We start from the raw sequence: 27276 nt of genomic DNA on the forward strand, positions 1-27276 counted from the left end.
GCAGAACCATTAGCCAATTAATTCTGTTTTCTTTATAAATTACCCAGCCCCAGGTATTTCTTTATAGCAATTCAAGAATGGACTAATACAGTTAGAAATAGATTTTTTTTTTTAAGTCTAAAGAGCATAGCAAACATCAACGTAAGGACTAAAGTATCTACTGTTCCTGTCTCATACCTGCTGTACTTCCGATAAGAACACCCTCTTTCCTGGGACCTCAAATACTTAGACAACCCCCATTCATTTTTTGAGATGAAGCTTAAACATGTCCACCTTGTAAAGCCTCTCTTGATCCACCCAAACCTGGAGAACTTCAATGATTGCATTTACGTTGGCTCCTACCTTAATTATCCCTCAGTGATTGCATTTACGCCAGCCCCAACTCAAAGATTGCATTTACACTGGACTACCCATCTTTATGTCCCCCATAGACAGCTGTCCCCCAGGTACCTGCTTTGTTCATTTCACATCCAAGCATCCATTAGAATGCCTCTCTCATGGTAGGCACTTCACTCTAAAATCCTTTTGGGAACAAAGTGACTATGTGATTTGAAGAGAAAAAGAAAAAAATGAAGGAAGCAAGCAAGGCAGGAAGGATAGAAGGAAGGAAGGAGCACGAACATTAAGAATGTTCAAGTTGGCTGGGCATGGTGGTTCACGCCTGTAATCCCAACACTTTGGGAGGCCTAGGTGGGTGGATTACTTGAGGGCAGGAGTTCAAGACCAGCCTGACCAACATGGTGAAACTCCATCTCTACTAAAAATACAAAAATTAGCTGGGCATGGTGGCGGGCACCTGTAATCCCAGCTACTCGGGAGGCTGAAGCAGGAGAATCACTTGAACCTGGGAGGTGGAGGTGGCAGTGAGCTGAGATTGCACCATTGCACTCCAGCCTGGGTGACAAAGTGAGACTCCATCTCAAACAAACAAACAAACAGAATGTTCAAGTTATTATATAATAAGTGATTTTAAATATTAATAACTGAAATTTTACTGAAGTACACATTTTGTTCAACTCAAATTAGAGGCAGCACAGTTTAGAAAAAAAAGGTACTAAGCTATGAAAGCAGAAGTTTTGGTTTTGACACTTGACTTTCCTCTCTGCTCACCTTGCTACTTTTTGAGTTTTTTTAATCTGTTAACAGATAAGGGATTGGACCTCATCTGTAAGATCCTTTCCAGTCCTTTTTTTTTTTTTTTTTTTTTTTTGAGACAGAGTTTCGCTCTGTCGCCCAGGCAGGCTGAAGTACAGTGGCATGACCTTGGCTCACTGCAACCTCTGCCTCCCAGGTTCAAGAGATCCTCGTGCCTTGGCCTCCCAAGTAGCTGGGATTACAGGTGTGTGCCACCACGCCTGGCTAATTTTTGTAATTTTAGTAGAGATGGGGTTTCACCATGTTACCCAGGCTGGTCTTGAACTCCTGACCTCAGGTGATCCACCCACCTCTCCCTCCCAAAGTACTGAGATTACAGGCTCACACCTGTAATCACCATGCCCGGCCAGATCCTTTCCAGTTCTAAAGAGTCAAGAGAGCAAGCCAGAGCAGAGTGAGCTCTGAGTTAGCTGTTCTCTTTCTCTTCATCCACCATGCACTATGAAGAGTACTCTAGGCCATATCCCGTGCTAAGCTGGGAAGGTAGATTGTCAGATAGAAGAAAACTTTGACCTTTAAGGCTCACAGCCCAGTGGTGAAGCAGACAGGAAACAGAGAAGGCCTCCTTTTGGATATATGCAGGGGATGCATGGAGTCCACACTTCATATGGCCTCTGTTGGCATCAACTTTCTTCACTGGGCCACCCAACCCTCGCTCTGCTGTCTGGCTTCTGCCCTAGCTCTTATGCCTTGTACATGAAGTATTTGTTGGGTGAGTAAATAAATGAGTGAATTGTCATAATGGAGACATGGCCAGGGAATTCTGAAAGCAGGGAGGAGGGGGTCCTAACCCAGTCTGGACCCAGGAGACGAGGGGGAGAAGTGATGAGAAAAGTTTTCTGGAGGGGATTTAATGATTAGAATTAGCCAGGCTAAATGTTTGCGTAATGAAGCTTCCAGGCAGTGGACACAGGCCAAGGTAGATACAGCTGGTAGAGGCCCCCAGTAGTCCAGTATGGTTGGAGGTAATGTGTGAGGCAGGGAAGATGGCAAATAGGAGGGAGGGGAGGCCTTAAGCTCTACTGTGAATAACTGGTATTTTCTCCTGTAGTTGTAGGTTTTAGTATTGAGTGAGGCAATTAAGTTTGTCTTTTTTTTTTTTTTTTTTTTTGAGACAGAGTCTCACTGTGTTGCCCAGGCTGGAGTGCAGTGGCACCACCTTGGCTCACTGCAACCTCTGCTTGTCAGGTTCAAGCAATTATCATGCTTCAGCCTCCTAAGTAGCTGAGATTACAGGTGTGTGCCACCACACCCAGCCAAGTTTGTCTTTTAGATTGTCTACTCCCTACTTACCCTGTGTAGCATGGATTTGAAGTGGACAAGAATGGAGGCAGGAAGGCTGTCCTTCGGAGGCAGTACTAGGAAGGATGTAAGAATTATGGGGGAGGGTAAACTGGACAGAGTTATTGATCATGCAGACATGACAGACAAGAGAAATATTTAGAAGGTGAAACCAACTGGATTTTGTGTCACGTAGATGTGGATGGTGTGGGAGAGCAGTAGTCTAGGGTTATGTGATGGTTACTTTTATGTGTTAACTTCACTGGGCCATGAGGTGCAGACTTTCGGCCAAACACTATTCTGGGAGTGTCCCTGAGGGTATTTCTGGATGAGATTAAAGTTTGAATTGGTAAACTGAAGAAGGCAGATTGCCTTCTCTAATGTGGGTGGGCCTTGTCCAATCAATCAGTTGAAGACCGGAATAGGACAAAAAGGAGGGAGCTCCTCTGGCCTGACTGGTACTACTTGAGCTAGGTCAAGCAGTCATTTCTTGCCCTCAGACTGGAACTACACCATCTACTCTCCTGTGTCTCCAGCTTGCCAACTACGGATCTTGAGACTTCTCAGACTCCATAGTTATGTGAGCCAATTCTTTTTAACTCCCCCACTTTACACACACACACACGCACATGCACATGCCTACTGGTTCTGTTTTTGGATGATGGGCCTATTAACTGAGCTAGGGAATGGAGTAGGAGCTGCAGTGGAGAGGAGAAGGTGGTGAATGTAGTCTGAAGTGCCTGTGGCAGAAGATGTTCAGTAGGCAGCCGAATCTACATGCCTGAAATGCAGGTGAGCAGAAGTGGCTGCAGATAATGGATTTGAGATTCAGCAGAATATTGGTGATGTCTGGAACCATGAGGAGGGATGTGATCACCCAGGTGAGTGTGCAGAGTGAAAAGTATGGATCTTTTGCAAAAGATAAGATGATACAAAAGGAAAAAATGTTTTAAGATGGTTAGATGATAGGGGAAGACATAGGCTCTAGAATGCAGAGGGGCAGGATTTGGGCATGTTTAAAGGCTATAGGAAGGGGAATTGTATAACAGGGGAGCATGACAGGTGAATCCAGGTCTCCAAGCATGAATGATGGAGTCAGGGGCACAGGAACACAAGGGGGACTACCTGGACTGGACAGGCTGGAGAGAGGTCATGATAGGAAGTGGACATTGATATGATTTGGATGTTTGTCTCCCCCAAATCTCATGTTGAAATGTGATCCCAAAAGTTGGAGGTGAGGCTTGGAGGGAGGTGTTTGGATCATGGAGGCAGATCCCTTGTAAATGGCTAAGTGCCATCTCCTCCGTGATAAGTGAGTCTTAACCCTATTAGTTCACAAGACAGCCGGTTGTTTAAAGGAGTCTAGCACTTCCTTCTCTCTCTCTCTTGCTCTGTCTCTTGCCACGTGACATGCCTGCTCCCCCTTCACCTTTTGCCATGAGTGGAAGCTTCCTGAGGCATCACTAGAAGCGGATGCTGGTGCCATGCTTCCTGTACAGCTGCAGGACAGTGAGCCAAATCAACCTCTTTTCTTTGTAAATTACCCAGGCTCAGGTATTCCTTTATAGCAACACAAAATGGACTAACACAAACCTATATATGCCAAGTTCTATAATAATAAAACAAACAAACAAAAATCAAAACAGGAACAATGAAAACTTTATACTATTCTTCAAACAACTCTAGGAATCATTTTTTAGGTAGACTAATAATGTAACTTAGCAAACCAGGTCACTTTGGAGAGAAAAGGAAACATTATTAATAAGTCCAGACAACAGGCATAAACAGGGATTGTCCCAGGCCAACTGGAATGTACGAAGATCCTATTTTCAGATCGCTGTTGCTTTTTGGTAAAGTAATCAAGGAGAATTTTCTATTGCTTTGGTTATGTGAATCTCTTGAAAAAGTTAATTCTAGCCAGGTGCAGTGGCTCATGCCTGTAATTCCAGCACTTTGGGAGGCTGAGAGGGGCAGATCACCTAAGGTCAGGAGTTCGAGACAAGCCTGGCCAAGATGGTGAAACCCTGTCTTTACTAAAAATATGAAAATTAGCTGGGCATGGTGGTGGGCACCTGTAATCCCAGCTACTCAGGAGGCTGAGGCAGAAGAATCACTTAAACCCGGGAGGTGGAAGTTGCAGGAAGCCAAGATCGTGCCATTGCACTCTAGCCTGGGCGACAAGAGCAAAACTCTGTCTAAACAACAACAACAACAACAAAAACCCCTTAATTCTTAGACAAGTATTTCAGAATATTTTGCCAGCTCCCTGTAGAAGCTGGTCCCTCTGTTACCTCAATCCAATAACCTTAAACATAAAACCTTTCTCCCAGATACAGCTTCACACTTGATGATTCCCCCAGTGGTCACCCCAGCTTAGTAGTGTCTAGCAGTGACAATCCATCTGCCCATTACTTGCAGTCTGTCATCCATTTATTTAGTCCTCTCTTTTCTGTTCATTTCTAACCAGCATGAGGGTTTAGTTGCACAACTCCATGAATACCTGGTGGTGTTGGGGCCCATGGTCTTTGCTTTATATGATGCCACAGACTGGAAAGCACTTTGAGCAAGCCCGTGGCTTGTTACAGATAACAGGACACCTGCCTTTTCAACAGAAAAGTGAACATCAAAAGTGAACATCAAGTGTGATAACTTGATGTTCACTGTTGATGCATTATTCATTTTGATGGCATTTGATGTTGTTTTAGCATGAATGGATTTTTTTCATTACAATGAATAGTAATTCTATTTTTCACTTAGAAGGCTAAGTGCTATCGGGGCTTTTGGGGATGAATTGCTCTGGTTAGCAAAGAGAGACTACTTATGAGAAGGGGCTCCCTAAATAAGGAGTGATTAGAGTCTCCTTCAATGTCATGGAACTGACTAGCCTAGGGAGGCCCAGAAGAGGCAAGGATTGAGAGGTTCATATGGACTCTCCTTCCTAGGGATAGAAGGTGATGCCCCTCCAGTTGCCTAGTATAGGCACACACACAGCTCTATTGTCTTCTGGGCTTGATTCTGGTTTTCTCCATCCATTGGTTCTTTCTCCCTGTCACTTGCTCAGCCATTCCTCAGCTTGGATGTGTTACCACTTACACAGAGATCTGGTATAGGAGGAGTGTGAGGGGCCCTTTCTGGAACTTGTTTTGGGGAGCTCAAGATTATATATACTTTTTCAATGTACCTGCACTAATTGACTATATGAATACATTTACATACTTGTACATTTTGTTTTATATCTGAATATAATATGAAATTATGTTGGAGAGTTGTTTTTTTTTCTTGTGCCAATTCAAAATCTGCTTTACTTATTTATATTTTTACTACAAAATAAATTTATTTTTACAACAAAAAGGAGAGATTATTATTCCTTTTGACACAGGATCTTGCTACGTTGCCCAGGCTGATCTTGAACTCCTGGCTCAAAGGATCTTCCTGCCTCAGCTTCCCAGTAGCTGGGATTACAGGCATGAGCCACCATGTCCCAGAACTGTGAGCCAAATAAACTTTTGTTCTTTATAAATAACCCAGTCTGTGGTATTCTGTTATAGCAGCAGAAAATGGACGAAGACACTGCTCTAACCCTAGCATCAGCTTCTTCTCAAGGAACCCTGATTCTTTTGATTGTAGAATTTTATTAGAAATCAAGATTTGTGCACTGGGTGTGTTGTTGCTACTGGGGTGTCATTGCTTCTAGAACCTTTCAGTGGACAGAGCTAGGAAACATATGTATGCATGCTAACCCTGCTTATCTGTAATTATTTGTGTGTGTGTGTGTGTGTGTGTGAGTTCATAATGATGTCTCTGATTCTACTCTAGTACCACTTAATTCATTCTAGCCTTCATGAGGGTGATTCTTCAGAAATGAAAGATCGCAAGTGAGAGAGTGAGAAAAGGAAATGATCAGGGCAGAATTAGGTCATATAGAATTAGAGGAAAATATATTCACTTATTACAGAACTGAAAGTAATCTTGGAGAACCTGTCACACATTGTCATCCAACTTGTTTATTTAACTGGTGAGAAAACTGCTATTCAGGGTCTTAGAGCTAGTTAGCAGCAAAGTAAAGACTCCTTGTTCCGAGAACAGCTTCTTTTGCCCTGGTTATAGGATACAGTCTCATTGGCTAGGTACTTTTCTTTTGAGGGCAAATAGATAAGGAACTGCCCAAAGATTTCAGACAGAGGTGACAGCCTCAGTTTTTATAATGCACAAGGACTGCCCACAAAGTGACCAAAGTGATTGAGATACAATATTTTTCCCTCAAAAGCTTAAAGCCTGGTGGAGGAAACAGAATTCATACAATGTGCAAGAACTGAAATAGAAACGGCTTAGACCGGGTGCGGTGGCTCACACTTGTAATCCCAGCACTTTGGGAGGCCGAGGTGGGTGGATCACTTGAGGTCAGGAGATCGAGACCAGCCTGGCCAATGTGGCGAAACCCCATCTCTACTAAAAAATACACAAATTAGCCGGGTGTGGTGGCAGGCGCCTGTAATCCCAGGTATTCGGGAGGCTAAGGCAGGAGGATCACTTGAACCTGGAGGTTGCAGTGAGCTGAGATCGCGCCATTGCACTCCAGCCTGGGTGACAGAGCAAGACTCTGCCTCAAAAGAAAAAGAAAGAAAGAAAGAAAAAAGAAGGAAAGAAAGAAAAGAAAGAAAGAAATAAGAAAAAAGAAAGGAAGAAAGAAAGAGAGAAAAAGAAAAAGAAAGAAAGAAAAAGAAAAAGAAAAGACTTAAAGACCTCTGGGTGCACAGAAGTGTAAGTGATTATTTGTGCCTTGGCAGGTGGGGCAAATTTGTCAGGGTAGGATTTCACAAGTGAAACCCGACCCAGATAAATTGAGGAATTCTCCCAAGGTAAGTCATCAAGAAGTGTGGACACCAAGTATTTTTGCACACACAGGACAGCCTCTCTTTTTAACAAGGTGAGAGCTTGCCTGTGGCCTTATTCACGAGTCCATGAATCTCAGTAGTTTTCACTCTATGTAGCATTTTGCAAGGTGGAGTGGAAAGCATTTCACTTTGCTTTTGCTGTTTTCAAGATGTGTCCCATGGCATGGCAGCCAGATAACATACTATTGGGGTGCTTTCTCTGCGTGACTTCCCAAGCTTCCCTGGCTTGCTCACGACTTAGAGCTCCCAGTCCTGAGAGGCAGACAGTGGAAAACTCAGAAATAGGTCAGAATTTTGGGAGCAAGATTTTTCTAGGGAAAGACGGAATCCCTTCAGAAACTACTGATGGGGTTAGGGGATGGAAACCAACAACAGTCAGTTGGTCGAGTTTATCTCCTTAGTACAGGGTGAGATGGCTAAGCTGAAGTGGGTAGTTTTGGATAGCTGGTTGAGCCGCATGCTGGGGCAGTGCCTGACTCAAATCCATGTTCTTACTATTAGCCACTAGGGGGCAATAGCATGCTGAGGATGCTACTCAACTTTGACCCTTAATATGATTAATTTTAGAGATATGTAAGCTTCAAAATCTTCAAATGTTCAAGTTAAATAAATTTTTATTCGGGGCAGAGATGTTCACAGCATCATGGATTCCTTTAAAAAGCAAACTTGAGTATGTTAAAAAAAGATTCACTTTTTTTTTTTCAAAACTGCATTTACTTACCACTTGTCAGGGATATATAAAAATGTACAAAATAATGATATTAAAATTCTTATTAGATTAATAGCATGCGTTCTATTATGTTGTGATCACTACTCTTTGTGATCATGTATGTTCTATTATGTTGTGATCACTACTCTTTGATTTGTTGGGATTCATTTCCATATTTCTATATTACTATAAAGCAAATAAAAGAACAAGTAAAATGTGTCTATTTCAAATACCTGAATTTATTTTACAGAAAAACAGAGTGTAAACAATGCCTTTATTCCAGAACCCTTCCAAGCATTTTATTTCTCCTAACTTCTCTACTGTCCTCAGTCTCTTTGATTTTTTTCTCCTATTTGATATTATCTTAATTAAGACTCTTTGGGTGGGAAATAACAGCTACCAACTCAATCCAGCTTAAAGCAAAATAGGGGAGTTTATGATAATATTTCACATGTTGAGGCTCAGAAAACAGTACTCCAAAATGAAGGCCTCAGAAGCAAAAGTGTTTCTCCAACCTCCTGCCCTGCTGTCTCTCAGTCCCATTCTGCCCCAGGCTAGCCATAGAAACTAGGATTCCCCTTCCCCAGGGTGAGTCAGAGAAACCAGAATCCCTTTTCCCCAAAGCCAGCCATAAACCTAAAAATATTACTCTAACCTTCCCTCTACCTTTCTGTGCAAAAACTAGCTGTGAAGAAATTATCTGACCAACGCTGTTTGACTGTAAGTCATAAGACCCCCATTCCAGAGAGGGCCCTGCCCCACACCCTGAAGGAAGGAATGCTGCTCAGAAAGGCCAAGAAGAATCTAGGCAGACAGGCCTTGCAGGGTTACCCGCCTCTGTCTGTTAGCATAAAATCATATTTTGTCCAATCACATTTCTACACGGCTGTCCGTACTTTGTTGAACCCAAGCATAAAAATGGACAATTTCTCCTGTATCTTTTTTTTTTTTCTTTTTTTGAGAAAGAGTTTCACTCTTGTTGCCCTGTTAACCAGGCTGGAGTGCAATGGCGTGATCTCAGCTCACTGCAGCCTTCATCTCCCGGGTTCAAGCAATTCTCCTGCCTCAGCTTCCCGAGTAGCTGGGACTGCAGGCTCCTGCCACCATGCCTGGCTAATTTTTTGTATTTTTAGTAGAGACGGAGTTTCACCATGTTGGCCAGGCTGGTCTCGAACTCCTGACCTCAGGTGATCCACCTGCCTTGGCCTCCCAAAGTGCTGGGATTACAGGCGTGAGCCACTGTGCACGGCCCTCCCCTGTATGTTTGGGTCTTCATTCTGAAGGCTCCCAAGGAATACATGTTAAATAAATTTGCATTCCTTTTCTCTAATTAATCTGCCTTTTGTGAGTTGATTCATCAGCTCATCTTTGGCCCCTACACAGGTGTGTCTCATGGAGCTGGAAAGTAGGGCCGTAGCCAGAAAAAGCATAGATTGAGGAACTGGGAAGCTACTGAAGACCAAGTATCCATTCTCTTGGTTATTTTCTCAAGTCAGATTGTTTCTTGTCTGACCCTTCCTATGTTACTCTCTTGCTGTGAACAGTGTGTACTTCGCCTCTGTGCATCTTGTTGAAAGGGTTACCCAGAGCTCCTGGGATTGCTGGATAACATGATCATTCTGTTTTTAATTTTTTTGAGGAAACTCCATACTGTTTTCCAAAGTGGCTGTGCTAATTTACATTCCCACCAACAGTGTACAGGGGTGCATTTTATCAGCATCCTCACCGATACTTGTTATATTTTATCTTTATTATATATAGTATCCAGTCTAACAGGAGCAAGGTGATATTGCATTGTGGTTTTGATTTGCATTTCCCTGATAATTAGTGATTTGGTGCAGTTTTTCATCTACCTGTTGGCCATCTCCATGTCTTCTTTTGAGAAATGTCTCATCAGGTCCCTTACCCATTTTTATTAGAACTCAGGATTAAGAAACTCACTCAAAACTGCACAAATACATGGAAACTGAACAACCTGCTCCTGAATGACTACTGGGTACATAATGAAGTGAAGGCAGAAATAAAGATGTTCTTTGAAACCAGTGAGAACAAAGACACAACATACCAGAATCTCTGGGACACATTTAAAGCAGTGTGTAGAGGGAAATTTATTGCACTAAATGCTTACAAGAGAAAGCAGGAAAGATCTAAAATTAACAGCCTAACATCACAATTAAAAGAACTAGAGAAGCAAGAGCAAACACATTCAAAAGCTAGCAGAAGGCAAGAAATAACTAAGATCAGAGCAGAACTGAAGGAGATAGAAACACAAAAAAAACCCCTTCAAAAAAATCAATGAATCTAGGAGCTGGTTTTTTGAAAAGATCAACAAAATAGATAGACTGCTAGCAAGACTAATAAAGAAGAAAAGAGAGAAGAATCAAATAGATGCAATAAAAAATGATAAAGGAGATATCACCACCAATCCCACAGAAATACAAACTACCATCAGAGAATGCTATAAACACCTCTAGGCAAATAAACTAGAAAATCTAGAAGAAATGGATAAATTCCTGGACACGTACACCCTCCCAAGACTAAACCAGGAAGAAGTTAAATCCCTGAATAGACCAATGACAGGCTCTGAAATTGAGGCAATAATTAATAGCCTACCAACCAAAAAAAGTCCAGGACCAGATGGATTCACAGCCGAATTCTACCAGAGGTACAAGGAGGAGCTGGTACCATTCCTTCTGAAACTATTCCAATCAATAGAAAAAGAGGGAATCCTCCCTAACTCATTTTATGAGGCCAGCATCATCCTGATACCAAAGGCTGGCAGAGACACAACAAAAAAAGAGAATTTTAGACCAATATCCTTGATGAACATCAATGTGAAAATCCTCAATAAAATACTGGCAAACCAAATCCAGCAGCACATCAAAAAGCTTATCCATCACGATCAAGTGGGCTTCATCCCTGGGATGCAAGGCTAGTTCAACATACACAAACCAATAAACATAATCTATCACATAAACCAAACCAAAGACAAAAACCACATGATTATCTCAATAGATGCAGAAAAGGCCTTCGATAAAATTCAGCAGCCCTTCATGCTAAAAACTCTCAATAAACTAGGTATTGATGGGACGTATCTCAAAATAATAAGAGCTATTTATGACAAACCCACAGCCAATATCATACTGAATGGGCAAAAACTGGAAGCATTCCCTTTGAAAACGGGCACAAGACAGGGATGCCCTCTCTCACCACTCCTATTCAACATAGTGTTGGAAGTTCTGGCCAGGACAATCAGGCAGGAGAAAGAAATAGAGGGTATTCAATTAGGAAAAGAGGAAGTCAAATTGTCCCTGTTTGCAGATGACATGATTGTATATTTAGAAAACCCCATCGGCTCAGCCCAAAATCTCCTTAAGCTGATAAGCAACTTCAGCAAAGTCTCAGGATACAAAACCAATGTGCAAAAATCACAAGCGTTCCTATACACCAATAACAGACAAACAGAGAGCCAAATCATGAGTGAACTCCCATTAACAATTGCTTCAAAGAGAATAAAATACCTAGGAATCCAACTTACAAGGGATATGAAGGACCTCTTCAAGGAGAACTACAAACCACTGCTCAATGAAATAAAAGAGGATACAAACAAATGGAAGAACATTCCATGCTCATGGGTAGGAAGAATCAATACCGTGAAATTGGCCATACTTCCCAAGGTAATTTATAGATTCAATGCCATCCCCATCAAGCTACCAATGACTTTCTTCATGGAATTGGAAAAAACTACTTTTTTTTGGTTCATATGGAACCAAAAAAAAGCCCACGTTGCCAAGAAAATCCTAAGCCCATTTTTAAATAGGGTTGTTTTCTTGTTGCCGAGGGAGGAGATTTCCCTTTTGCTCTGGAAAATCCCTGGATGTTGGCAGTCCTCTCTTAGTTACAGGGAGTGGGAAAATATAAGTGAATAAAATACGGTGTCCATCTCCTAGTGTATTTGCTTGATTACGCAGCAAAGCTATCTCAGTATAGCATCTCGAGTGAAACAATAAATCGAGATTGTTTTGTTAAGTGGTAAAACTCTAAATAAAGAATCTTCATCCTCACTACTACTTAGAGAGCATAAAGGCACATCAAAAAGGATATGCTGTTTGATGGAGATAAATAGGTACTTAAATATATTATTATAATTTTGGAGGGGTTATCTAAATAAAAGTCATATCATAAGTTGAATCCCAATGTATGAGGTGGTTTTGTGTTTTAAAAGCCTAAAGACTTAGTTCATTACAATAGGTTTTTGTTGCCTTTCTTTTTCCTGTTTTTTTTTTGGCTTATCTTTTTCGTATCTTCTATTCATGTGTCTTCCAAACGCGTTAATTGGTGTCACCAAAAGGTCTGTTTTATTATCACCCTCTGCTTCAACTGACATCATATATCTCTTTCTCAAAATCACAGTTTCTAATTCTATTTTCAGACATGGCAGTAATTTGATTATTTGTTTTGTTTTGGGGCCTGGTAAGAGACCTCAACAGTTACTTTTAAATTGACCCATTTACCCTTTAATCATAAGAAACCACACAAATTCAGTTATTATGCCTCCTATGTTCATCATACGACTGCATCTTTCAAACATTAGTTTTCCCATGATAATTTTGCAGATCGTTACATTTTGTTATCTCAGAATCTTGATTGCGTTACATACTCTAATGAAACTCCATGTGTATCTGCAGCCCCTAATTTCATTTTTTTCATATGATTTAGGTTTAATTTTATTACCATCCTGGAAACAGATACAAATTAGAGGAAAATTAGAAACAGAATTGGCACAATAGTTTCTCAATTTCATGATGCATTAAATTTGGGGGCAATTTATCACAAGTGGAAAAAGTTTAGGTAGCGGCAATGATCACGTAACTAAATGAGAGCTCTTGAAGAAATATTATTTTATCTTTAAGGCCTAGTACAAAGAAAACCCATCTATTCACCACCCTTAATAGAATTCAGTACACGAATCATTATATCTGTCACTAGGTCCAGATACTATCTGTGGGCACTTCAATAGCTGCAGAAATTTTACCTTCTCTGGCAAATTTCTGGGAAAATGAATATGAAGAGAGAAAATGTATTACATCATGGAGGGAAAAACTGTAGTTCCAAATGGATACTCCTGTTCACTCAGTAAATATCTATGATGATTCATTCCACAAATAATCATTGAGTATATGTGTCAAGGAGTGTCCTTGGCACTGGAGATACAATGACAAACAGAATGACAAGATTCCTATTGGGAAAGACAGACCAACTGATATTATATAGTGAACAAGAAAAAAATTATAGGGCTGGGCGCAGTGGCTCACGCCTGTAATCCCAGCACTTTGGGAGGCTGAGGCAGGTGGATCACGAGGTCAGGAGTTTGAGACTAGCCTGACCAACATGGTGAAACCCCATCTATACTAAAAATACAAAAATTAGCTGGGTGTGGTGGTGCACACCTGTAATCCCAGCTATTTGGGAGGCTGAGGCAGGAAAATAGCTTGAACCCAGAAGGCAGAGGTTGCAGTGAGCTGAGATCACGCCACTGCACTCCAGCCTGGGCAACAGAGGGAGACTCCATCTCAAAAAAAAAAAAAAAGACAGAAATGATATACCATCTGTATAATCATATATGATACTTGTATGATTACACAATCATATGTGTATAAAGTGGAGATTTAAAATAAGATGGTATTTTAGAGAGTAATTGAGTGGCCTCTTGAGACTAGCTGGCCAGAGAGTCCTCTGAGATGGGGCATTAGAATCTGAGAGGTAGAGACCACCAGAAACAGAAAGAAACAAATGCATTTCTGCAGTTGGGCACCTGCTGACTCCTTGATTCCATTAGGACAGAGTAAGCGCTCGTTCTCTGCCAACCCAGAATTCAGCCCTGTGGCTGCAGCGAAAAGAATCCCAGAAGAGGGACTCATGCTGAACGCATTCTGGCTCCAGAGGCTTCCTCATTAAAATAATAATAATAAATCTTAAAATCCCAGGAGAGATTCAGGAATAAAAATGGAGAAAGTAAGACTTTAAAGTAAAATTATTAGAAATCCCCAGGAAGTAAAGAAGGAAAAAGAAACCAGAAAAAAAAATCCTATCAGTTAATTAAGCCTTGGAGTGACAAAGAGATCTAGAGCTTCCAAGGATATGGAAATTTCTTGGCTTTGAAGAGTTGAGGGAGAAGAATCATGAACAGTCTAAAGCAATTGCCCAGCGTCTCAAGTAGAAGGGCATGAAGAGGAGCTGGCAAGAATGTCTCCAGATGATGAGACGTTTGCAGGGCTTTTTCTGGGCCACTCATGAGGCCACACAGACGCCAACGAGCCACCCTGGCCCTGTCCTTATGGAGGGGCCCTGCACAGGATTTTGGGATAAGGATGGAAAGACAGTGTCTTTTCAGGTTCTCCCTGTGCGGTTTTGGTCATCCTTCTACCTCCTGAGTTCCAGCCCCAGGCCTGTGGCATCCCTGTTTCACTTTGAGGGGTTGCTGTGGGCTCCTCCAGGCATGAGCTCCACGGAGGATCCTCAGGTACCCAGATGGGAAACCTGGAACAGGAACCCTCCATGGTAAGCCCCCTGCCTGTTTGGTTTTCCCCAGCAGCCAGCCCTCAAGCCCTCTGAAGCAGTGGTCCACCTCTTCTGATTCTGATCCAGATTGTGAACTTAGCAACAACTAGAACCTGGATCCCAATTCTGTCTGAAATCAACGGAATAATATGTTCTATACATTGGTGCATGACTCTTTGCCTAACCCAACACAATGAGAGTAAAGTGTGAAATAAACAAAACATAAAAAGTAAAGAATCTGAGCTGTGAAGAGAGAGAAGGAAGCAGCCATATGGGAAAGGTCCCAAGCTTAGTGAGTTACAAGGAAGCTGGTGTGGCTGGATGGTAATGGTTGAGGGCACTGGGCACAGGGTGAAGCTAGCGGGTGTGGACAGACTAGAAAACTAGAGTTTTGTGAACTTCTACTAAATACCGCATTGTTAAACAGGATTTGAGGAGTTTTGTTCGTTTGTTTTTTGTTTTTTGAGATGGAGTCTTGCTCTTGTTGCCCAGGCTGGAGTGCGATGGCATGATCTTGGTTCACTGCAACCTCCGCCTCCCGGGTTCAAGCAATTCTCCTGCCTCAGCCTCCCAAGTAGCTGGGATTACAGATGTGCGCCACCATACTGGGCTAATTTTTGTATTTTTAGTAGAGATGGGGTTTCACCATGTTGGCCAGGCTGGCCTTGAACGCCTGACCTCGTGATCCCCCCCGCCTCAGCCTCCCAAAGTGCTGGGATTACAGGTGTGAGCCACCACACCTGGCCGGAAGTTTTAAATGTACCCCTGTGTGGCAGACAGTGCTGGGTACCTCCCCTGTAACCATCCATTCCCATTTCTTCCCTTTCTCAAGAGCTCCAATTTAGTTTGGAGTTGCATAGAGCTCCAATTTAGTTTGGAGTTGCATAGTACCCAATTAAAAACACCCAATTCCAGGCCAGGCACGGTGGCTCATTGCTGTAATCCTAGCACTTTGGGAGGCCGACGCAGGCAGATCACTTGTCACGAGTTCAAGACCAGCCTGGCCAACATGGCAAAACCCCATCTCTACTAAAAATACAAAAATTAGCCAGGCGTGGTGGCACATGCCTATAGTCCTAAGCTACATGGGAGGCTGAGGCAGGAGAATAATTTGAACCCAGGACACAGAGGTTGCAGTGAGCCAAGATGGCGCCACTGCACTCCACCTGGGCAACGGAGCAAGACTCTGTCTCAAACAAACAAACAAACACCTGTAATTCCAGAGTCCCTTACAGCTGGGGGTGGTCACACTACATGGTTCTGGATATGATATGTATCCAGAATGCTGATGAGAAGGTCCTCCCTTCCAGAATAAAACAGGGAACTTCGAGAAGATGGCTTTTCATGCTTTTTCATTCTTCCTGTCTGGCGCACTGATGCAATGTCTGTGGGGATAGCAGCCACCTTATAACTATGCCAATGAAAACCACAAATAAAAAAATGAGATGAGAGAAAGACAGGAGTCTGGGAGACTGGTGGTATTCTGAGCCTACCGCACTGCACAGCCCTGCTGACCTCTGCACATTTGCTGGACACAATAAACTAATGTGTATTTTAGGTGCTGGCATCCATGCATTCTCATACTTGTAACCAAGCACCATGCTAAACCATACAACACAGAATAGAAAAAAATAACTGTTTAAGGAACTGGGGAAAATATTGGTTAAAATAATCCAGGGATAATAGTAACCCAGAAGAAGGCAAAGGTAGTCTTATCTTTCTGAAATTTGACCTCAAGGAGTATAGAAACCAAAACCAAGAGGAACTTTCTCAATGCAACTACTCGTACTACTATTAATTTTACTACTACTAATAAAGATAATAATACACACTAGCAGCAAAGCCAGCTTACATTTTTAAAGTGCTTACCATGTACCAGGCACTCTCCTAACCACTCCACATCTTAAATTATTGAATCCTAAGAGCAACCTTCACAATTATCATCTTTATTTCACAAATGAAGATATTGAGATAGAGAGAGCTTAAGTGATTTGTGAGGATCAAAGAGCCAAAATTTCAACCTAGGATGCCTGACTACAAGGCCTGCTGTGTGAACCAAATTTTATGAAATTCTCTTAATATGCGATATAATATCACTTCATCTTTGGTAAAAATTCTGCTCAAATCTTCTGTCTATTTTTAAAAATTGGTTGATTATCATCCTAATATCAAGTATCTATTTGCTTTTTACAGTTAAAACAGTAACATTGCTGCCAGGCGTGGTGGCTTATGCCTGTAATCCCAGCACTTTGGGAGGCTGAGGTGAGTGGATCATTTGAGGTCAGGAGTTCGAGACCAGCTTGGCCAGCATGGTGAAATCCCGTCACTACTAAAAATACAAAAATTAGCAGAGAGTGGTGGCGGGTGCCTGTAATCCCAGCTACTCGGGGGGGCTGAGGTAGGAGAATCGCTTGAACCCGGGAGGCGGATGTTGCAGTGAGCAGAGATCCTGCCACTGCACTCCAACCTGGGCGACAGACTGGGAGACTGAGACTCGGTCTCAAACAAAACAAAACGAAACAAAACACAACCCAAAAAACAGTAACATTGCTGAACAGTCCAAAGAAACAAAGCAGAAGGAAGCAATGGCATGGCATCTTCAAAGAGCAGACAGAAAATAACTTCTAACCTAGAATTCTGGATCCAAGGAAAATATCCTTCCCACATGAAAGTGATATACAAACTTTTTTTTTTTTTTGAGAGGGAGTCTCACTCTGTTGGCCAGCCTGGAGTATGGTGGCACAACCTCTGCCTCCCAGGTTCAAGCGATTCTCCTGCCTCAGCCTCCTAAGTAGCTGGGACTACAGGCACATGCCACCACGCCTGGCTAATTTTTTGCTTTTTTAGTAGAGATGGACTTTCACCATGTTAGCCAGGATGGTCTTGATCTCCTGACTTTGTGATCCACCTGCCTTGGCCACCCAAAGTGCTGGGATTACAGGTGTGAGCCACCACACCCGGCCCAAACATTTTTGAATGAACAAAAAATTGAAAAATTCATTGCCAGGCTACCCACTCTAAAGGAAATATTAAAGATTGTCCTCCAGGCAGAGGGAAAATTAAGCCAGATAAAAACTTGCTTAGAGATGTAGAAAGAAATTAAGAACAAGGCCGGGCGTGGTGGCTCACGCCTATAATCCTAGCACTTTGGGAGGCTGAGGTGGGCGGATCACCTAAGGTCAGGAGTTCGAAACCAGCCTGGCCAACATGGCGAAACCCCATCTCTACTAAAAATACAAAAAATTAGCCGGGCTTGGTGGTGGGCGCCTGTAATCCCAGCTACTTGGGAGGCTGAAGCAGGAGAATTGTTTGAACCCAGGAGACAGATGTGGCAGTGAGCTGAGATCTCGCCACTGCACTCCAGCCTGGGTGACAGAGCGAGACTCCATCAAAGAGAAGAAAGAAAGAAAGAAAAAAGAAAGAAAGAAAGAAAGAAAGAAAGAAAGAAAGAAAGAAAGAAAGAATATGTAGGTAAATCTAAATGAATAGTAACTATATAAAACCTTATACAACAGTGTAAATAATGTCTTGTGGGGATACTTATTATTATATATTAGAAAATACATATTCAGATACATACAGTCACTATAGTTGCTTGTAGGGATATATAATATTATTACATATTAGCAAATATATATTATACATATAGTCATTAAGCTTAGACATTGGCAAGAGGTACTTTTCCCTGGGCCCTGAACTCTGGCCTTATTTCAGCCATGCCCTACCTTATAGGATGAGGAATCCAGGGGGCCCAGGGAACATGCCCACCTGGAGCCTTTATCACTCCATCTGGAGCACAGTTAGGTATCTGAGACCTCAGAATTTCCCACTCAAAATGATCTGATTATTCTTCCTGGCTTGTGTGGGCCCTTTCCCTGGCTCCTTCCTTCCAAGGGCAAACCACACTGCCAGTACCTAGCACCTAGGAGTGGACACGTGGAGGCTGTTTGTAGCCAGTGTCTGCAGAGTTGGGTTGTCCATACGCACATGCATGAGGCCCTCACAGTGTTAGAGCTGGAAGTGGGAAGAGAAGAAGGATGACTGAGCATCAGGTACCAGAGGCTATCTCTCTCGTGCCATACCATTTTAGCACAGAACTACAGAGAGCTCTAAATTAGAATTTAGAATTTGAATTTGGCCCTTCAAGTTGTCATGAAGGATTATTGGTAAATGTAGAAAATAGCACCCATTTTATTCAATAGTTTGTTAGCTTGGTTTATTCTTTAAACTATCTAGATATATGGTGTGTAGGTCTCCATCTGTACTCTTTGTCTGAGCTCCAAAATTGGTTAAGGGGCAGGTCTCTCTACATAGAATTAAAATATACAAAAACAGCCAGGCACAGTGGCTCACGCCTGTAATCCCAGCACTTTGGAAGGTTGAGGCAGACGGATCATGAGGTCAGGAGTTTGAGACCAGCCCGGCCAATATGGTGAAACCCCATCTCTACTAAAAATACAAAAATTAGCCAGGTGTGGTGGCACGCGCCTGTAGTCCTAGCTACTTGGGAGGCTGAGACAGAAGAACCGCTTGAACCTGGGAGACGGAAGTTGCAGTGAGCTGAGATTGCGCCACTGCACTCCAGCATGAGTGACAGAGTGAGACTCCATCTCAAAAAAAAAAAAAAAAAATATATATATATATATATGTGCGTGCACACACACACACACACACACACATATACACAAACAATAGTCCATAAATTGGAATGGTGATAAATGGAGTTAAAGGGTCCTAAGGCAGTAGCATGTCTGAGATGAGGTAAAAGCACTAGTATACATTGTTTTTTTCTAAGTTAAAGATGTTTGAGGCTGGACACGGTGGCTCATGCCTGTAATACCAACACTTTGGGAGGCTGGGGGGGAGGATCACCTGAGGTCAGGAGTTCAAGACCAGCCTGACCAACATGGAGAAACCCTGTCTCTACTAAAAATACAAAATTAGCTGGACCTAGTGGCACATGCCTGTAATCCCAGCTACTTAGGAGGCTGAGACAGGAAATTCGCTTGAACCTGGGAGGCGGAGGTTGCAGTGAGCCAAGATTGCGCCATCACACTCCAACCTGGGCATCAACAGTGAAAAAAAAAAAAGATGTTTGTTGTAATATCTAAGGTATCCACTAAAATAATAGGCTGATAATAGGTTAACAAGCATTGAAGAAGGAAAATAAATTAAAAAGTAAACAAATCCAAAAACTGGCAAGAAAAATTGAGATAGTTAAGGCGAGAAAAACAGAAAGCAAGTAATAAGATGTTTAAATGGTGTATATCAATAACTAAATTAAGTGCAAATGGAATAAATGCCTCAGTTAGAAGCCAAAAAATGGCCAGGAGTGGTGGCTCACACCTGTAATCTCAGCATTTTGGAAGGCTGAGGGAGCAGGATTGCTTAAGGCCAGGAGTTTGAGACCAGCCTGGGCAACATAGTGAAACCTTATCTCTATGAAAAATTAAAAAAAATTAGCTGGGCACAGTGGCATGCACCTGTAGTCCCAGCTACTCAGGAATTTGAGGCAGGAGGATCACTTGAGCCCAGGAGTTCAAGGCTGAGTGAGCTATGGTTGCGCCACTGCACTCCAGCCTGGGTGACAGAGTAGGACTTCATCTCCGTCTTAAAAAAAAAAAAAAGCCAAAGGTTCTAAGTCTGGATTAAAAAATCTCCAACAGGCTGGGCGTGGTGGCTCATGCCTATAATCCCAGCACTTTGGGAGGCTGAGGCAGGGGGTGGATAATGAGGTCAGGAGTTTGAGACCAGCCTGACCAACATGGTGAAACCCTGTCTCTACTAAAAATATAAAAATTAGCTGGGTGGGGTGGTGTGCTCCTGTGATCCCAGCTACTCAGGAGGCTGAGGCAGGAGAATCGCTTGAACCCGGGAGGAGGAGGTTGCAGTGAGCCAAGATCACGTCACTGCAATCCAGCCTGGGTGACAGAGTGAGACTCCATCTCAAAAAAAAAACGGAAAAAAAGAAAAGAAAAACAACAACAACATGCTGTTTACCAGAGACATTACCTCAATATAAGAATACAAAAAAGTTCAATGTAAAGGAATAGAAAAGGTACAGCATATAAACATTAACTAAGATAAAGTTGATATGCCCGTATTAATATAAACAAAGTCAATGTTAAGAAGTATCATTAGAGGTAAAGATTATTTATTAATCATAAAAGTTTTCATTCATCCAGAAGCTATAACATTTCCAGAGTCTTATAAATGACACAATAAAATTAATAGAAATGAAAGTAAAAGTAGAGGCTCCTTGAATGAGAATGGGGACTTTTTAACACACTCCTTGTCTGATAACTGATAAACAAAAATCAGTAGACCTGTTGAAGATTTGAACAACGTGATTAACAAATTTGACATAATTGATATAGATAAAAAAGCTATACTCATCTGGGCATGGTGACTCATGCCTGTAATCCCAGCACTTTGGGAGGCCGAGGCGGGCAGATCACCTGAGGTCAGGAGTTTGAGACCAGCCTGGCCAACATGGTGAAACCCCGTCTCTACTAAAAATACAAAATTAGCCGGATGTGGTGGCACATGCCTGTAATCCCACCTACTCGGGCGGCTGAGGCAGGAGAATTACTTGAACCCGGGAGGTAGAGGTTGCAGTGAGCCATGATCGTGTCATTGCACTCCAGCCTGGGCTACAAGAGTGAAACTCTCAAAACAAACAAACAAACACCTATAATCAGTAATTGTGACATATACATTCTATTCAAGTACACTTGAAATTTTACCAAAATTAACTATATATCAGACCATAAAGCATACTTCATCGGATGGAAATTATGCAAAATATGTTCCCTGACCACAGTGGAATTAAGTTAGAAATCAATAACAAAAGGATTCAATAGAGCAAAAGCATTAAGGTAAGGATGTGTATCACAGATAGTAGCAAGGGGCCCAGGGCACCAGGCCCAGGCTTTGACTGCTCTCTCCCTGTAAGGAATCTATTAGACACACGTTCCTTCTCCAGGAACAAAACATGGATGAATCTTACAAAAGAATCCATACTGTATGATTCCATTTGTATAAAAATAGGCAAAACTAATCTATGGTAAATATTGATTATCTTTGGAAGGGAGGGATGGAGTAATGATTAAGAGAGGGCCAGAGAGGGGCGTACTGGCAGAATTCTGATTCATGCCCTGGGTAGCGATTCCATAGGTGCGTTCAGCTTGTTATAATTCATCAAGCTTGTGATTTGCTGTATAACATTATACTTCAAAAAAGTTATTTAAAAATGAAGCAAACACCTACAAGTTCACAATACTTTTTTTTTTTTTTTTTTTGAGGCAAAGTCTCATTCTGTTGCTCAGGCTGGAGTGCAGTGATGCGATCTTGGCTCACTGCTAACTCTGCCTCCTGGGTTCAAGCGATCAGTCCTGCCTCAGCCTCCCGAGTAGCTGGGATTAATAGGCAGCACACCACCACATCTGGCTAATTTTTTATTTTTATTTTTATTTTTTTATTTTAGTAGAGACGGGGTTTCTGCCATGTGGGCCGGGCTGGTATTGAACTCCTGCCCTCAAGCAATCTACACGCCTTGGCCTCCCAAAGTGCTGGGATTACAGGTGTGAGCCACCATGCCCAGCCACAGTGCTATTTTAAAAGAGAGAAGGAAAGAAATACTTATTTGGCAACCTTTTGAAGTAACTAGAACATCAACTCCTTAATTTAAAAATTGACAACAGGAAAAACATAAGCAGTTAACCTGCTTTCTTGTAGATTGTATTTCAGTGTAAGTAAATAACTTTAGTTGATGAGGAAAAGTTTTTCTTTACAAATAATTTCCAACTAATAAACGTGGAATTAATGGCAGAATTAGATAATCACCAACGAGTAACCACTAATGAAATAATTCAGGCAAAGGTCATAATATGAGTTATCTATTGCTGTGTAACAGATTACTTCAGAATGTTGCAGCTTAAAACAACAAACATTTATCATCTCACAGTTTTTGTGGGTTAGGAATCAGGGCATGGCTTAACATGGTGTCCTGGTTCAGTCTTTCAACACTACAACCAAATGTCAACGAGGGCTGCGGTCATCTCAAGACTTGAGTTGGGGAGGATTCACCTACAAGCTTACTCATGGGGTTGCTGGCAGATTTCAAGTTCTTGCTGGCTGTTAGCCAGAAACAGCAGGTACTTGCCACATGGGCTTCTCCATAGGGCATCTCCCAAGATGGCAGCTGGCTTCTCTAAGAGCTAGCAGTGAAGAAGAGAGCAAGAGAAGATGCCCAAGGTGGAATCCACAGTTTTTTCGTAGCTTATTATTGAAGTGACATCGCATCACCTCTGCTGCACTCTATTCTGGAAGTCTTAAGTCCAGACTAGAGTCAAGATAAGGAGATTACACAGAAAGTCAATACCAGAAGGCGGCGATCACAGGGAACCTCTTAGAGGCTGCTATAAAAGTTGATCATACAAATTGGATTGTTCTTGTCATACCGAACTAAATGAGAGTTGAGGGGCCAGGAGAAAAAGCACCAAGACACATAACATTGCTCCAAGAATATCATTCTCTGCAAGCCTGGATGCTGAAACGACCTGCTATAACCTAAAACCAGTTGTATCTAATGGCTACTGGAACAACCTGCTTAGACTCTAAGACTAGTTTTAGCCACCATGGTCACTCACCAATTAGAGCTTGCCAGTTCCCCAGAACTTTGCTAGTGCCAGTGAACTTTCTTTTAGAACAATATGTAACATTTCTTCTTTTTATAAAATCTGCAACCTTCTCTTTGTTCTTTGGACATACTGAAGACCACCTGGTGTGTGTGTGTATGACTCAAATTGCAATTCTTGCTTCCCAAATAAAATGTCTTAAATTTAGATATTTGTTTCTATATTTTATTTGACTTCAACATTGCCTATCATCATCATCAAAGGATGGGAGCTATTAGATGAAAAGTTGATGGGGACTTTATAAAACAGAGGCATCAGACTGTCATCCCCTGAATCCTTTACTCAATCTTAAACTCACTAAAAGAACAATAGACATTATTTGCCTTGTACTGTGAAGCAATCTGAAGTACATAGCACCACCTAATGAGGTACTTTTTCCAAAAAGAGGTGAGCTCAAAACCAATCAAGTCTTTAACAGACATCCATTTTATAAGAAATAAATCTATCAGTTTATTTCTAAATAAATATATATGATAGAAGAACAAGTTAAAGGACACCATGAGGATACAAATCTAGAAGGTGGGACCTTCTACATGTCAATGGACCTATTTCTTCAGTAAGTCAATTGCATGAAAAAAATGAGGACTTGCTCTAGACTAAAAGAGTCTTAAGAGACTTAACAATCAAATGCAATCTTTAGATCTTGCTTGGATACTGATTCAAACAAACCAATTAGAAGAAGATAATTTTATAATAAGGTGACTTTGAATATAGATACAAAGATGGTACTAAGGAATTATTATCTTTTAGTAAATAATGCATTGTAGCTATGAAAGAATATGTCCATATTTTTCTGAGATGCAAACAAAAGTAACAACTGAGACATGGGGTCTAAGATTTGCTTTAAAGTACTTCAGCAGACACAACAAACACAAAAAAAGGAACAGATAAAACAGATGTGGTAAAATCTTAATAACTGTTGAATCTAGATTATGGATATATGCAAATTCATTGTAGAATCCTATTCATTTTTATGAGTGTTTAAACATTTTCAAAAAAACAAGAAAAGATAGCAGGAGTGGATGGTTTTATACCTGAATTCTAGCTAGACTTCAATATTTCTAATATTGTTTAAATATCTGTGATCTTAAAAAAGATGAAAAACTCCCCAATTCATTTTATAAAGCTAGCATAACTTTTAATAAACTTTTTTGTGTTTTGTTTTGCTTTGTTTAAGAGACAGGGTCTCACTTTGTTGCCTAGATCGAAGTACAGTGGCATGATCATAGCTCATTGTAGCCTCAATCTTCTGGGCTCAAGAAATTCTCCTGCCTCAGCCTCTCAAGTAGCTGGGACTACAGGTGCACACCACCACCCCCAACTAATTTTTGTAACTTTTTTTTCTTTTTTTTTGAGATGGAGTCTTGCTCTGTTACCAGGCTGGAGTGCAGTGGCACGATCTCTGCTCACTGCAACCTCCACCTCCCAGGTTCAAGCAATCCTCCTGTCTCAGCCCCCCGAGTAGCTGGGACTACAGGCACATGCCACCATGCCCGGCTAATTTTTTTTTTGTATTTTAGTAGAGATGGGGTTTCACCACATTGGCCAGGCTGGTCTCGATCTCCTGACCTTGTGATCCACCTGCCTTGGCCTCCCAAAGTGCTGGGATTACAGGCGTGAGCCACCACGCCCAGCCATAACATTATTTTTTTAGAGGCAGGGTCTCACCACATTGCTCAGGCTGTTCTTGAACTCCTGGTCTCAAGTGATCCTCTTGCCTTTGCCTCCTCAATAGCTGGGATTACAGGAGTGAACCACTGTGCTTGGTTCTAAAACCTTTTTTTTTTTTTTGAAATATAATATGCATGGAGAAAAATTAATAGTTGTGTGTAGCTTGAATAACTTTTGCATACTGAACACATCTGTGCAAAAAGATTAAAAACTAGAACACTGTGTGCACCCCAGATACCCACCCCATGCTCATTTTAGACAGTATCTTCTGCTGAAGATAGTCACTGTGCTGAAGCCAGCATAATTTTTTTTTTTTTTTTTTTTTTTTTTAGCTGGAGTCTCACTCTATCGCCAAGGCTGGAGTGCAATGTTATGATCTGGGCTCACTGCAACCTCTGCCTCCAGAGTTCAAGCGATTCTCCTGCCTCAGCTTTCTGAGTAGCTGGGATTACAAGCACACGCCACCACACCCAGCTAATTTTTGTATTTTTAGTAGAGATAGGGTTTCCCCATGTTGGTCAGGCTGGTCTCGAACTCCTGACCTCAAGTGATCTGCCTGCCTTGGCCTCCCAAAGTGCAGGGATTACAGGTATGAGCCACAGCATAAACTTTAATACCAAAATCTGGTTTTAAAAAATAGTGCAAAAAGTGGAGACTACAGAATAATTTCATTTATATGGAGACAACTTTTAAAAATAGCATATTAGGAAACAGAATCAGGAAATGTATTTTAATATCTACACAATCATACACACATATTGTTAACAATTTGCTTGCCATTATTTCTTGCATTCCCTCTGGGTTCTTACTAAAATACATACTTTATTAGTAGTTTTTTTTAAGCAAGGGATTATGGATAGTAAACATTTTTAGGCTCATGTATTTTTTAACATATTTATTTTACCCCCTACTCCTCAGAGAGAGTTTGGTTGCTTATAGAATTACAGACAGCTATTTTCCTTCAGCATTGTAAGTATATGACACTATTGTCCTCTGACCTCTATTGTTAATGAGCATTCTATTGTCAATTTGTCATTTCTTTGTATGTAATCCATCTCTCTTCCGTAGATTATATTTTCCTTTACTGCTTAGTGGTCCATAGTTTTGCTACAGTATTTCTGGGTATAGATTTATTTTCAATATCTTGCTAATCAGTCTGAGATTTTTTCAGTTCAAGGTCTCATGTGTTTCTTGAGATTTTTCTGTCATTTTATTTTCACATATCACTTAATTTCCATTCTATTTTTTTCTGCTAATTCCATTGTATACATTTCTGAACTTCTCATTCTACCCTCCAATACTCTTATTTTTCTGTCTTATAGTGCTATGATCTATAAGCTTTTCAATGCTGTCTTCCAACTTGTTAGCCCTCTCTCTTCAGATATATCCAGGCTACCACTGGGATAATTATCAAGGGTTATTATTATAATTTTCAATGACTATATCTTTCATTTCCAAGATTTCCAATTTGTTCTTTTACAAATCTTTCTGTTCTTATTTCATGGATGCTGTTTCCTTCTTTGTCACTGAACAGTTAATAGATTATATTTAAGTTCTCATATTGATCTCTATATGCTCAGATGTTAATTTGTTTGTTGAATTTACCAAATACTTTATGATGATGAACTTCCTTGTGTGCTTAAAATTCCTTAAAAAGCTATGCTTGCTTGAGTGTTCTTCGGTTACACCTTTTCTTTTCATATGACCTATATTTGCTTTAGCCCTGGTCCAAATGGGTTGCATGGTCTAAATGAGTTGCACCGTCCAAACCACTTCTCACGTTAGCAGATTAAATCGGACCTTTTGCTCCGTATTAATGGCTTAATTTTACAATATACCTTCATGTGTGTTGTACGCACTCACTTCAGATGTTCTATTGGGTACTTGGCTTCTTTACTTTTTGTGTATTAAATCTATGCTCTCAAAAGCAAACATCTATGTCCAAAATATTTTAATACACTACATATTCCATTTAAGAGAATAACTTCCTTCATTTTGATAATCAATTTGAGGATAAATGACCGAAGACTTGCGAACTATAGGGGGGAAAATAACATCAGGCATGTCCTGGCTCTCTACAAATCTCTTCTCAGTGTTGTATTTTATGTCTCCGAATGAAATTGCAGTAATGCGCCTCCACTTCGCAAGCCCCTTAAAATATCTCCATTCCAGATCCCTTAGATTCATGAATTGTTTTCCTGAAAAGAATCATATTTTCAAAGAATCACATGGTGTTGTTACTCAGCCTTTCATTACTCAGAGATGCTTCATGGACAGGGTAAACCTTTGATGAACTCGAGTCCCC

General features: G+C 41.3%; 1 protein-coding gene across 2 annotated transcripts in view; it reads right to left on the minus strand.

Annotated features, from left to right (window-relative positions):
* Nucleotides 1-24328: 24328 nt before the first annotated feature.
* Nucleotides 24329-27276, minus strand: part of C11H9orf153 (chromosome 11 C9orf153 homolog) — a 31809-nt gene continuing 28861 nt past the window's right edge. For both annotated transcript variants that reach the window (XM_055091999.1, XM_003809170.4), the window contains one exon: nt 24329-27169. In XM_055091999.1, coding sequence (XP_054947974.1) covers nt 26931-27169 — 239 coding nt within the window. In that variant the 3' untranslated portion in view covers nt 24329-26930. The remainder of the gene's footprint in view (nt 27170-27276) is intronic.

The sequence above is a fragment of the Pan paniscus genome, chromosome 11, assembly GCF_029289425.2.
Source record: "Pan paniscus chromosome 11, NHGRI_mPanPan1-v2.0_pri, whole genome shotgun sequence".
Taxonomy (NCBI): domain Eukaryota; kingdom Metazoa; phylum Chordata; class Mammalia; order Primates; family Hominidae; genus Pan; species Pan paniscus.